Source organism: Daucus carota, chromosome 7 (genome assembly GCF_001625215.2).
Source record: "Daucus carota subsp. sativus chromosome 7, DH1 v3.0, whole genome shotgun sequence".
Classification (NCBI taxonomy): Eukaryota; Viridiplantae; Streptophyta; class Magnoliopsida; order Apiales; family Apiaceae; genus Daucus; species Daucus carota.
The window spans coordinates 28,328,175-28,341,822 of record NC_030387.2 but is presented as its reverse complement, the minus strand read 5'-3'; the positions used below and the strand labels follow the sequence as shown (position 1 = coordinate 28,341,822).

The window sequence follows — 13,648 nt, the reverse complement described above, 5'->3', positions numbered from 1 at the left end:
TGCAATCAAATTTCCATGTTTTAGTTGTAAAAAAAACCATATATGTTAGCTCACTTTATCCGTCAGATGCTAACTTCGTCAGATATTATTAACCATCAAAGAGCGCTCTGTCAGAAAATGGCTGTTAAAAAAGCCTATATTTGATGTAGTGATATACATATTCCAGAAAATATAAAATCATACAACGTTAATCTCTCAAATCCCACAATTAAGCAGCAAAAAATCCAAGAAATTAATACCAGAACATCAAATCAAATGAAAATAACACTTACTAACAAGATAACACAAACATATATCAATTTATATTCTTGGCAATAAGCAAATCAGCGAGAAAGTGTGTGATAACATACATGCCATAGTAACGACAGAGATAGAGAGCGACGTACCACAAAGTATTCACATGACATGATTTCATTAAGCGGAAACGATTTAGAATCAGGTGCTCCTATGCCCTATTGTATATATTGATTTTCTTATAATTTTGGATCCACTCGAATTTGAATTATTTCCAATTCTTAGAACACTAGCATAAACAAATGCATGTCGATATATATACAGTGAAAGAGAGAGATCGATAAATGACATTATTATCAAAAGCAGAGTACTGCAGCCGGCTGGATTTGTAGGAGTGACAGTAAAGAAATAGCTAGCTCGTTAGACAGAGAGTAAATTAATTTAAAAAAAGGACATGCTAGATGTTCAACAGATAATAAACAGTTACACAAGGATCGGTTCTCGAGAAACCCTAAAAGCCTCCACTCGTTAATACGGGGATACCCCAACATTTGCAGCAGCCAGAAATCCTTCTTTCATCAGAACATCATCTCCTTCCTACACGTTAATTATAAGCCGTCAAGATATTCATCCACCGGTAAACAAAAACATTTCAAAATGTACGAAAACATTTCAGAATGTACGACGCCGAGTAAGAAAAGTGAGTAAAGTTATATATACAACTGCGATACATCGATGCTTAAGGCTGGGGCTAAAATGTACCTGTTGGCAAACATTAGTCTTCTTCACGGATTCATCAGGCAATAGTCCGAAGTGAATGTTAGGAAAGTGGGCCCACTGGGCAAGTAAAAATTTAAAATTGTGTATCAATATTTTCTGCTAATTAATTCACTGCAAACTAGCTGAGGAAACAATGAATGCAAACCCTAGCTAGCTAGAAACTGCAAAACTCAAATTTATATACGGATAAGAAAGTATGTTACATTTTTTGCAGCTGCACTGAAAGCCTCTCTGTGACTTATTTCAGGATTCCCGGCTTTGATGCGTTGGATCTCTTCCCTGCAGTTGTATACATTTAATCGGAAATAAATAAATACTATTTAAAATCTCGAGTTCTAAAAATTAACGATACGTATATTTAGTCACGATTATCTCGAAAAGGATATGAGGCAACACGTACTTGATGAAGCGATTGTAAGCAGAGGGGACTCTCTGTCGTTTCTCCGGAGCTGCATATGGATCGACATATAAAAGACAAATAATGTCACGCATAATTACATAAATTTGTTAGCTGACTTTTTGTGGGGTAATGAGCCTTTGATTCTCTATATCTATCTATATTACGAAATGTAAATATATGTGGGGCGAGATTGTCTGTGTGTCTATGATTGCTTCATCATTATCTCTATGTATCTGTCCATGGCTTGTTCTTATTTTCCGGGGGAGAAACACATTAAATCTTCTGCTATAAATATAGAACACCGTATATGAAAGTAACAAAGCAAAACAAGTTGGAACTGGATGCTGGAGTGTAATTTTTGAAATTTAAACATAAGTAAAAAATATATATATAACTAGTCTTGCTCTTCGTCAATGACGGATCTATGAGGGGTCGACTGTAACATATTTTTCTTACTTACATTGTAATTCAAAATAGGCCACATTATTAAAAAAATTCAAGCTATATTAATTATGAATATATAAAAAAATTATATAAAAGAAGTACGTACTCCTTTTAGTAGATTTTTTGATCTGTGCCACAGCTCTTTGTATATCTAAATGGTGGTCTTCATTGGAAGAAAAACATGAAAAGCCTTTTGAAGCACTGTTTTCTAAAATGAAGGGCTATGGAAAAGAAGGTGGTCAAATATTTGTCAATTAAAATCTGAAAAAGGAAAGACATGAAATAACTGGACAAAAGCACTCTTTCCCTTGAGAAAAGAGGCTAGGCACTGTCTGGGATTGAACACAGAAATTAAAAAAAAAAAAACTTTTCTTTTCTGTGGAAAAGCTAAAAGTTAGTTTATAAATATACAAAGTAGTGCTCTTTGAATGTAGTTGCTAAATCAAACAACCTAGCTTTTAAGCTCTGAACTACACACACAAACACACATGAATAAATTTCTTACGTCTGTTAGTAGCTGGAGGTTTCGGAAGCTCATTGACCCCTCCTCGGATCGGAATGAGAGAGTCAGTTGGACTGGTTTGATTCATGAACATATTATCAGATGCTGAACCTCGAATCTCCTCCTGCGAAACATATATAACCAGATGCATATACATGATCAGCATTGATTTGTTCCCAAGCAAATATTAAAACACCAAATCTAGCTAATTAAGACATATGCACCGTGTATATAATCAGAAGTTCAGAACCCTATCTTAAATATTGACATAATTAAGATAGTACCGCGTGATTTTGGGGAGGAAACAAGTTGTTCCCAAGCTGATTAGGGGGAGGAAGAAGCAGGCTTCTCATATTCACAGTGAACAAGTTGGTGCAGTGGCCGCATCGTACCGTCACAGTCCTTGACAAACTGGAGCAAGGAACACTCACCTTCAAGCATTCGAAACACAATTTAATCAAAAACATTACTAGCTAGCAGTGTTTTAAAAATCCCCGATTTTACAAAGACTTAAAACATTTGTACTATTATATATCCGAGAAAAATAATATCTATGTGTGTGCCTACCGCAAGGACAGTGTGACAGAAGGAGCAGTTAACATAACAAAGCTGGTCGGAGGGTGAGAAGCTGTGGAGGTCCGGTGGGGAAAAAGCTTGAGAAGAGGACATGATGTTTTATCAGAATCTTGATTCCCTGGCTAATGATATTGATTTGATTGATTGACTGATGGATGCTTTTGACTAATCAGTGTACATGTATTTTTATGAGAGAAGGGTGATTGATGGACAGACTAACCACCTTATAAGTAGATCTGTGCTGGGCAGCAGCACAAAGTGAAGGGGAATTCAAGATAATAATGAAGTGATGGATGGATAGAGAAAAGACTAGTTGTACTCAGAGGTGTGTTGATCCCTTAGTAGGTACATTTTGTTCCACTGCTTCCAATAATGTAAGATAGCTAGCAAAACCTAATAATGTTGCTGCTCAATTTCTTTAGTATATATTTTTCATTTTCAATATTTGTGAGATTCACCTTCCATGAAAAACATGTATAAAATCAAGAACAAGCTCAGTAAAAAATTAGAAAAATACAAGAAATATATAAAAACAAATATTTTTTAATACTCTCAGACTAAAAAATGTTCTCATATATGCATGAACAAGGGATTTAGGGACTGACAATATTTCGGTCCGTAAAAAGTAAAAACTAAAAATCGATCACAATTAGCTTCTTGTCACCACAAAAGTGGTGGGTTTATCCTCTGTTGACCCGGGGCACCCGGGTTCGACTCTGGCTCACCCCGAGAATTATTAGAACAGATACTAAGTTGTGAGAATTATTAGAACAGATACTAAGTTGTAAGGCATATAAGCCTGCATTGTAAAAAAAATAAAAAATGCATCGATTTTTTCGGACAAGATTAATTAATCGGAAGAAATTGCCCTCTAGCTCAGGTTAGGGAACTTTGGACATAAAAGTCGTTTAGCTTAATTTTAATAAAGTTATTATTAAAAAATTATTTATAGTAAAAAGCAAGCTCTTTATATTAGAAAAAAAAATTATATTTATAATTTATTATGGATAAAATTATTAAATAATAAATTATATTTTAATGTGACTCAAATTTTGACTTAGTAAGAAATTGACTTGTAATTTTTTTTACAAAAACCGATAAAAATGAGATATATCTGATTATAAATGAGAACCTGAGTTTAAGAAACTCGCGAAAAACTCACATTAATTCCATAATTTCATAAGTCAAAAATGCATTGCATTATACTCCCTCCGTTTCATAATATATGTCCACTTTTGAACAAATTACGCATATTAAGAAAAGCTAACTTTTGTAGAAAACTTTCTTTTATTATTATATTTATTGCATTGACCAAGTATAATATGTGGAATATATTTGATTTAGGAAATACTAATTTAGTAAGATGTGGTACTCCCTCCGTCTCAGTTTATAGGTCCATTTATAGGTCCATTTTAGAATATACACGCATATTAAAAAAAAGTTGGTTAAATAGAATCTTATCTCATGTATCATTAATTAGTGCATTGATAAGTGAGAATATACTTAGTTAAGTTTCAAAAAAATCACAATAAATATAGGGATTTAATGCATTGAGAAATGAAAATAATGTTGAGTTTCAAAAAAATCACAATTAATATGTAGATAAATTTGTATTGAAAGAAGAGAGGGACAAGTGTTTTGGGACAATTTTTTTTTTCAAAATTAACCTATAAATTGAGACGGATGGAGTATAAACCTCGTCTTGAAAATACAAATATTGACTACACTTGATTGAGAGTTGAAATGGGCAAGAGGGAGTAGTACGTTGCTGTCACGTATTTCTTTTTATGCATTTAATTAGCGATATGCATAACCATACAATTTGGGAAAAGGTCTTTGTAAAACAACCAAGCGTTTCCAGGCAGATTAAGTCACATGTTTAAATTATAAAAACATTTTCTAAATGAAAAACAAGGTTGGAGAGATACTGAAATTTCTCTTCATCATCAACGTTCTCTACCGGGTTACCCGTACAACACAAAGTACACAAGGGCTTGCAAACATTAGTTTACATGGTCTTCCCTTAAACAAAGTCATTTCTGAATAAAAAAATTGATCAGGTCATTTCAGACCGACTCTGGCAAAATCAAATCAGAACTATTTTTTGTTAAAATCACATTTCTTATAATGCTATATCAACAATATTTCTTAAAAATGAAAATTATGAATCCGTTAGAGATGCTCTTATTGGAAATGTTCTCGTATGAGTTCAAGTTGACGCCAAAATACAAGGACACTACATTTAACAGTGAGTTATCGATCCGTAGGTCGACTGACACATGAACGTTTAACAGTACGCTCTATTCACTTTCAAGTAGGGAGGATTAGAATTATGTAACGTAAAGTCGAAATATTAATTATTTTTTTTATTAAATTTTAAATGTCACCTGTTGGCTGTTAGTTCTATGCTATGACAGAAACTTCAATTTCCTGCATAATTATTTGGAGCTTAGTGAATATTTGACATATTATTTGTTAAATTATTTTCGATAATTTCAAATCCGCACGACAATATCTATCAAGAAAAGGTACATCATTTATTATCTTAACAACCATTCTAATGTAAAACTTGAATATTGGAAAATACACCTCGAACCTCCTGGAGTTGTTGAAGCAGAATCAAAGCTCGTTCACTTGCATAATAAGTACAAAAATCAAAGTTTTGAGAATTCAGAGACAATGTAGGGATTATGTCTATCGCACTACAATACAGAACTCCATAATTAGGTCTTGGGCTGGGGTGGGGGCAGGGGGCGAGGAATGTATGGTTGGCATTCCCGAGGATATGTGGAGAGGGAGAGATGGAGGGGGAGAGAGAGGGAGGGAGAGATAGAAGGAGAGGGGAAGGGAGAGCGAGAGAGAGAGGGAGAGAGAAAGAGAGAGAGAGAGAGAGAGAGAGAGAGAGAGAGAGAGAGAGAGAGAGAGAGAGGGAGGGAGGGAGGGAGGGAGGGAGAGAGAGGGAGCTAGAGAGAGGGAGAGAGAGAGAGAGAGAGAGAGAGGGGGGGGGAGAGAGAGAGAGGAAAGGGACATTTGCATGAGGCTATTTAGCTTTTACCTCATTCAGCTGTTGTTTTCACAGTTATGAAGATGTGTAAGCTTTTTGCATCTTTCCCCTCGATTTCCAAACATTATATTTACTAATAACAAATATTTGTGGCCTTATAAACCCTAGCAGCTAGTAAAGCCATAAATGGCGGGCACCTATACTCTGCGTTTACTATTATTGCCATTGCACTTGAAAGTCCACTCTTCTCTGAAGCTTCACTTCATAAATACTACTCTGGTCCAGCCTAGCTTGCATATATCCAAGCTCCATCATTTTACACTCGAGTGATACATTATTACTTTTGTTTTTATATTATTTCTCTCGAAAAAATTCTCTCCATTAACAGTACAAGGTACAAATTGATCTGTGCATATTATACCAAACATTATTAAATGGTTAGTAAATTACCTTTCAAGGCACCCAGATGTATTATAGTACGCCCCATTATATCGAAAACCTGAATTTTTATTGAACAACTCAAATATTTCACTTTTAAAAAAAAGTTAAAAAATACCCGGAGTGAGAAAGAGAGATAGACAGTCCTGTTCCAGTTATTATTATGTTTACTATTTGACCTAAATAATCAACTACAAGGTTTGCTTTAATGGTCAATGACAATGTAGATTTACGAATCACTGATGCAAGTCATGCAACAGTAGGCGAGCTTGCTGCTGGGCTGCTGGGCAGGGCTACTTTATTTTAGACCATGTACACATTGCTTGGACTTCAGTGTCTGCGTGTAATATGGATTAATTTGCGGTCCAGAACTCTAGCTACATGTATGGCCACCTAAGATAATAGGCCCAATTTCAGTCTTTGATCATTAAAAACTAGAATTAACCGATCGATCTCCAAGGCACAAGATTAGATCGAACTGAATATAGACTACGTGACCGTTATGGTTTTATTAATCTCCATGTCAGCCTGGTTAGTGTTACAAACGAATCCGGATGTGTCTTACTAACAGGCAGTGATAGGATAGAATCCAATTTAAGTATATTCTTAAGGTTCGGGACCAAATCCATCCCGGATTCAGACGACTCAATCCCACCAAGCAGGGTAAGAAACTCATTTCAAGTGAGAATAGCTCAACCACTCCGGCAAATATGGTCCTGACAAGGGAACCAATCCGGATTGAAGTGCCTCGGTCCGTATTGAAGTGTCTCAGTCCTGATAAAAGACATGATCCTAGAAGCAAGTCTAACCCAGCAACAACCAAACTGGTCCCATCGCCCAATAATTATAAAAGTCCAAAACCGACACTTGCTGCACAAGTAACCGAATGAGATCACATGTCATTGAATAGTGATAAGTACTAAATGCACGCACATAAATATAATAAAACTAAATAGACCGGGTTAATGTGTAATGGACTAAATAAATTTAATATGTTATTGTGTATTTGACTTAGTTTGTCAAATATAAAAAAGAATTAAATATATTATTTATATATTTAAAGGTTAAACATATTATTTATGTGGGAGTTACAAATACACATTTAATGTTATAGAAATTACAAATTCATATTTTTAATATATTGATGATGATATTAAATTGGGCGGTTATGATTTTGGGTGGAGTACTTGCATGGAATCGCTTATATATTGTGGTGTGATCCATGGAAATAAAGCACTTAAAAAACATACAAAGAGTAGCTTGTTCAATGCAATTCTGGAACCCAAAATTATGTTTTTATCTTTTATTGTTTTTCCTATCTATACACTTCTAAAATTCAACATTGGTATCGGAGCTAGGATGTTTTTCTCTTCGTCATCTTCAATGTTGCTGCGTGTTTGGATTGGATTGACTTTTGTAATGTTTGGTTACGTTTTTTGATCACTTGCATAGTATTTCAAAAGTTTTGGTTGGTGGTTCATATTTGTGTTCATCAATGGGTGTTCTTGTGCCTCTTGCAATCATGTTCTTGATCTATCACAAGTTTCGCGTCATCATCTTGCTTTGTGATTACGTGGTTGTATCTCGAGGTTTCTAGTCAATCTGACATTAAAGCTACTCTCGGAATATATCTTTTTTTTATAAGTTTCATATATAAGCTCTCGTCTTAAATATTTTTTTGGTTGTTCATTTGTGAAATTTGATTTTGTTGAAATGGGAAATTAGAGATTGTTGGTAAAATAATCTTACAACCATCGTTGAAATAAATGGTATTATGTTAGAAGATGAATTTTTGTGTTTGAATTGAAAAAAATTCAAAATGAGAAATGGCATGTGGGAGCCTAAAAAGAGAATATGGATTATTTTGAAATAATCTAAAATAATTGTTATTGCGTTAAAATGATTTGACAAATTTGGTGGCACTTATTTTTTTTTTATGTGCTGAGATTTTGGTTACATTAATTTATTTTGCGTGAATTGGGAAATACCGTTGACAAAGATGGAATTTGGCTTGTGAAAATTTTGTAATAATGCTCGGAATAGAGAGCAAGTTTGTTGACATTGTCAAATCGATATTAATTTGATCAAGGATATGGAAAGACGGTAGATTCAATTGGGTGTGACCCGTCATGTTGCAAAAATGATTTGTTTATTATTTTTAATAAACATAACTCGAAAAAGGTTTATTTTTTGGTTATAATTTTATTTTTGTTGATAGATTTATAATGTTTATTAAAGTGATTTCACTAATATTGGGAATAAATTGTGATCGAAAAGTTAGTTGATAATTTTTTATAATTGATTAATTTGGAGATGATATAGAAGTCATGGGTTTTCAAATTGACATTGTTGCACTAAAAAAAGTTCTAGTGATGCTCAGAAAGGAGGGCAAAAAATTTATAACACTTGAAGAGATACGACATGGGTTGTGTTTTTTTTATGAGATTGTAAAAAACTGATTCTTGGAGTCATAAAAAAATGGAATTGTATTTGTGAAACATAATCAAATATGAGAGTTGATTATTTTTAATAAAGATAGAAGTTTTTTTGACGATGAGATCGTAAGAATTTTTTATTGATGAGAATGTGACTCGCATTATGTGAGTTGTATGATTTTTTTCGAAAGATAGAAATTCACAAGTTGGAAGTGAAATTTAAAAAAGGTTAATGTAAAAATCAAGAATATTATCGAGAATGTATTAGACAAGTTTGTCTATATTTTGAAAAGTAGGAGCTTGATTATAGATTTGCGACGAACTGAAAAAAAAAAGTCTCTTTATTTTGAATAGTGGGAGTTTTTTGATGAAAAGATTTGGAAAAAAATTTTATATTCGGAAAATCCAGATAAGGGATTGCATATGTTCAACTGGTTGAGTTTGAACATGAAAATCTTTTTAGGATGCAGAAGAGCAGTCCGGCTCAACCCATAAGTAATGATGGGGAAAAGATTAATGCGGAAAAGTATTAATTTGTTGAATCACATGTGCAAGTAGTCAAATATTCGATGTATTTTGTAATCGATTAACTTGATTTGTTATATTCGATTGATTTTGTAAGTAGATAGTTAAGCAATTTTGACTGAGGCTATTAAGAGGCAGTAAAGATGATCATAATAAAGTACTTGAATAGTACATTTTAAATTGGTTATTAGGCAGACGTGCTTGAATTTATTGGTTAATATCGTGTTTGTATCAAATATGATACTAATAATTCAATTCCGGAAAACCAGTTTAATTTTGGTGAAATTGGAATTTTTAAAAAGAGATAAATGTGAAAAAATGAATTTTCACTAGTGTTATGATTAAATGATTTTGGCGAAAGGTATTTTCTTACAGTTGATGATTGATGTGACTTAAAATATTAAGTCAAGAAAAAATTTAAATACTATTTGGATAACAAGGAGTAGATTTAAATTGGATAAGTCAAATAGACCATGTGAAAGGTGGGAGTTGTAAAATAATATTTGACAAAATAAGTCAAGTAGGAGATGTTTTATTTGACTTAGTTTGTCAAATATAAAAAAGAATTAAATATATATTATTTATATATTTAAAGGTTAAATATATTATTTATGTGGGAGTTACAAATACACATTTAATGTTGTAGAAGTTACAAATCCATATATTTAATATATTGATGATAATATTGAATTGGGCGGTTATGATTTTGGGTGGAGGACTTGCATGGAATCGCATATATATTGTGGTGTAATCTATGGAAATAAAGTACTTGTAATACATACAAAAGAGTAGCTTGTTCAGTGCAATTCCGAAACCCAAAATCATGTTTTTATCTTTTATTTTTCCTATCTACACACTTCCAAAATCCAACAGTTATTATATGTTCCAATCATGTTGGGTTGTATTGGTAAAAAAAATTAAAACACGTGTCCAATCTAATGAAATCAGATTTGTTACTTTTTTAATTCAATTGTATATCAGGTCAAAAAAATTCGAAATATGATCGATTTTGGTCGGATTGGTCGGTTTCATCAACTCTCGTGTACACTATAAATAATCTTTGTTTAGAATATTTTACTGTCTTAATTCATACTCCCCCCGTCCCCTTTTACATGTCCCTATTTGATTTTTGATCAGTCAAATTGACCAAATTTTGACTAAACATTACAAATTATCTCTTCATTATTTTTGAAATCTGAAAGTTGCATATTAAAATACACTAAATATACTTTCTAATAATATAATTTTTATTATTTTTTAAATTATATAATATATGTAAAATTTCAGTCAAAATATAGTCAATTTGACTGATCAAAAGTCAAACGGGAACATGTAAAAGGGGGCGGAGGGAGTATATTATAATTTACTAATGCTCCTATGCTTTCAAAAAAAAAAAACTAATGCTCCTAGATTCTCAATCCTGAAATTTTTATTACTCGTATACTCTTTCCGTTCCGCCCACTCGTATACTCTCTCCGTTACGCCCATTTGTTTACATATGATTTGGGCATAAAAGTTAAAAAAATGTAAAAAGTAGTGAAAAAGGGGGAAAAAGTATGTATAAAAGAGATATTGTGTGACGCCCCCAGATCTACATCCCGCAGATCTGGTCCGCCACTAAACATCTGGCTCAAAACAATACTTGCATTACATATTAATATAATACAATCCAACTCTTGCCCCACAAGTCCAGGGTCGATTGTCTTACAACATTCCTACTGAGTCTAACTTTATTACATAAAGGGAAGTCTGATTTCAGACCATTATAATAACTATAGCTCGTACTACCAAGTTGAGTAGTCTAGCAGTATCAGCTTGGGTGATGCGCCCTTTCCCTGTCTTTGCCAAAAACCCATGAGTTGTGCCATACACACTATTTACTGCTCAAACAGGAATAAAACAGATGCAAGAATGAGCAATCAAATTGCTCAGCAAGTCCACATAGAGCAAAACAACAATCAACAGAATATGCACGTAAGGCATAGAAACAATTCAAGCCAAAGTAACAAAGCAGCTATCGTCAAATGACAACACAAGTTCCAGTAAAGAAAACGCTGGTCTTCCACCTTTCGGTAACACTACATGGCTCGATCAGCACCATTTCGTGAATACCGTTCTCCTGTGTGATCTTTGCAGTCTGATCGTAACCACACAAGACACACCTACCACTCTCATTTGCTAGCATAAGGGTTAACATTTGTAACCCTAAACTATCTGCCTTACCAGATAGTAAATTCTCAACTCTACCACGAATTTAATAAATTCGTGTTGACCAGCTTGAATAGATTCCTCCGAATACAAGAAAATTCTCCCAAATAAACACTACTCATCTCTACCAAAGAAGTGCGAACAATGCACCCTTTCAACAAAGATTACCCGAAGGTAGAAGTGAAGGATAATTAAAATAACTAGATTCCAAAGAATAAGATGATCTCCAAAAGTGAGTAAGTTAATTGTGGTGAGATCATCGCTGCAATGTATTCACCTCAAGTTTTGAAGATTCAAAATATTATCGTTATTAGGATCAGCTCATTCCCGTACAATGGGAGGGCTCGAATTATAAAAAGTACTATATGAACAATATCTTTAAAGCCTTCAAAATGAAACGGAGATATTTCCTCGATTCACATTGGTACGAAATGTAATATCTTCACAATCAACACTTTTCACACAATCATCAAATAGGCACGAAAATTTTCACGTCAAGAGAGGGATAGTGAACTTGCCTGATGTCCTTAGCTTGACAAGACCTTCCGAAATTAATATACAACTGGCTCCGTCTTTTCCCGATATTTTATATTCTAAGCCACACAAAATAATGATTTAAAAATCTCTTTATAAGAAAGAGATCATTTATATGATTTATTATGTGATAAATATAGTCTTTTGCTTCAATGATACCACAATTCTATTAACTAACATCAATAACTTCTTACCTCTACACTTGTACAAATTCACCTTTATCATTTGAATAATTATTAATCCGCTTAACGGAGACCTCATTTTTAATGATGTCCTCTTATTCGGCTAATATTGTTAATCGCCCATTTATTAAATAATAAAGATCAAATTATTAAATTACCTCTAAATTCTAAATCTCTTTTAAATATTTTACCCAAATATATTATCCAATTATTACCAAATTTAAATCCCAAAATTTACCAACTCAACAATTATTATTAAGCTTCTTTCAATATCGATTTCCACTTCCTTATTATATATATCTATACCCAAAATAGTATTTTTATTAATCAAAACATTTTTAAATTAATATTTGTACGCTGCTCTTTTTCAATTGAAATTCTTAACCCCAAATCCAATAATTTTTATTACCCCAAATCCCTTATTCAACCTATATTACTTAAAAACCCAAATTTATTACCTTTTATTACATATAGAAATTTTTAATTATATAATTATTAAACTACTCTCTCCATCTCTCCCCATCTTCCTCTTCTCTTCACCATTTCTTCCCCGCCGGCCGGAGTATGGCTCTGGTGGCCTACTCTCATCTCTCTATTCTCTAATCTCTCTCTCTTTCTCTCTCTCTCTCTCTCTCTCTCTCTCTCCCTTTCTCTCTTCTCGCTGCCAATCACCACCATCTCGCTGCCACGGTCGGCTTCCTCCCCGACGTACACACGCACACAGCCCACACATACCTCTCCCTCTCTCTTGCTTTCCTCACCATCTCTGTTTCGCTCACCGTCGCTGCGCACCGCCGCGGGCTCCGTCGGCGACGCCGACGCGAGCTCCGGCCAGCTACCACCACCAGCCCACTGCTCCGATTTTAACAACAAATCAGCCCCACAATTTGATCTAAACCCATTTTTTTACAATACAACCAGATTCAAGCAAAGCCCCCAACTTGATTTCAAGAACACAAATTTATACATTATTTATAAATAATCCCAAATTCATTTATACTCCTAACTTTGGATTTGCATATTTTTGGGGAAAAACCAGATTTTGCGTCACAAGAGTATAGATATATACACTAGTTCTTGTTAGGCTACATTCAGAATTTTAAAGTAGTGAATTGAGTATAGGGGTCCTACAAACCATATAACTTTACATAACCTATCATATTTATTTATTTCGAAAAGAAAAGATGAGAGTGAGTTTTTTTTTACCTTAATATTATATGATTCGATTGAGTTGCAAACTCCTCCATTTTACACCAAAAAGCTTCCTGGCCAACACTCTTCCCTTCACTGGTTTTTGGTAAAAGAATGTTTGGCTCATTGCTTTGATTTTTATACTGTATTGTTAATTATGATTATCACTTAATTACTCCATAATTTGTCTTTAAT

General features: G+C 33.5%; 1 protein-coding gene and 1 long non-coding RNA gene across 2 annotated transcripts; both read right to left on the bottom strand.

Moving 5' to 3' along the window:
* Positions 1-553: 553 nt before the first annotated feature.
* Positions 554-3,310, bottom strand: LOC108194128 (axial regulator YABBY 1). Its single transcript, XM_017361030.2, has 7 exons — positions 2,928-3,310; positions 2,645-2,791; positions 2,364-2,484; positions 1,415-1,463; positions 1,218-1,293; positions 997-1,071; positions 554-831 (listed from the first exon to the last, which is right to left on the bottom strand). Exons 1-7 carry the CDS (start codon positions 3,027-3,029, stop codon positions 763-765), a joined length of 639 nt encoding a protein of 212 aa, XP_017216519.1. The 5' UTR covers positions 3,030-3,310; the 3' UTR covers positions 554-762.
* A 7,654-nt stretch (positions 3,311-10,964) lies between these two features.
* On the bottom strand, positions 10,965-13,648 carry LOC135147773 (uncharacterized). Its single transcript, XR_010285598.1, has 2 exons — positions 13,469-13,648; positions 10,965-12,139 (listed from the first exon to the last, which is right to left on the bottom strand). It is a non-coding gene; the product is annotated as an uncharacterized LOC135147773 (long non-coding RNA).

Coding starts and splice junctions, on each gene's coding strand:
- LOC108194128 (XM_017361030.2), bottom strand. CDS start 3,029: ATGTCCTCTTCTCAAGCTTTTTCCCCACCGGACCTCCACAGCTTCTCA. Junction 2,485..2,644: donor TTCCTCCCCAAAATCACGCG/GTACTATCTTAA, acceptor TATGTTTCGCAG/GAGGAGATTCGAGGTTCAGC. Junction 832..996: donor AGACTAATGTTTGCCAACAG/GTACATTTTAGC, acceptor ATTAACGTGTAG/GAAGGAGATGATGTTCTGAT.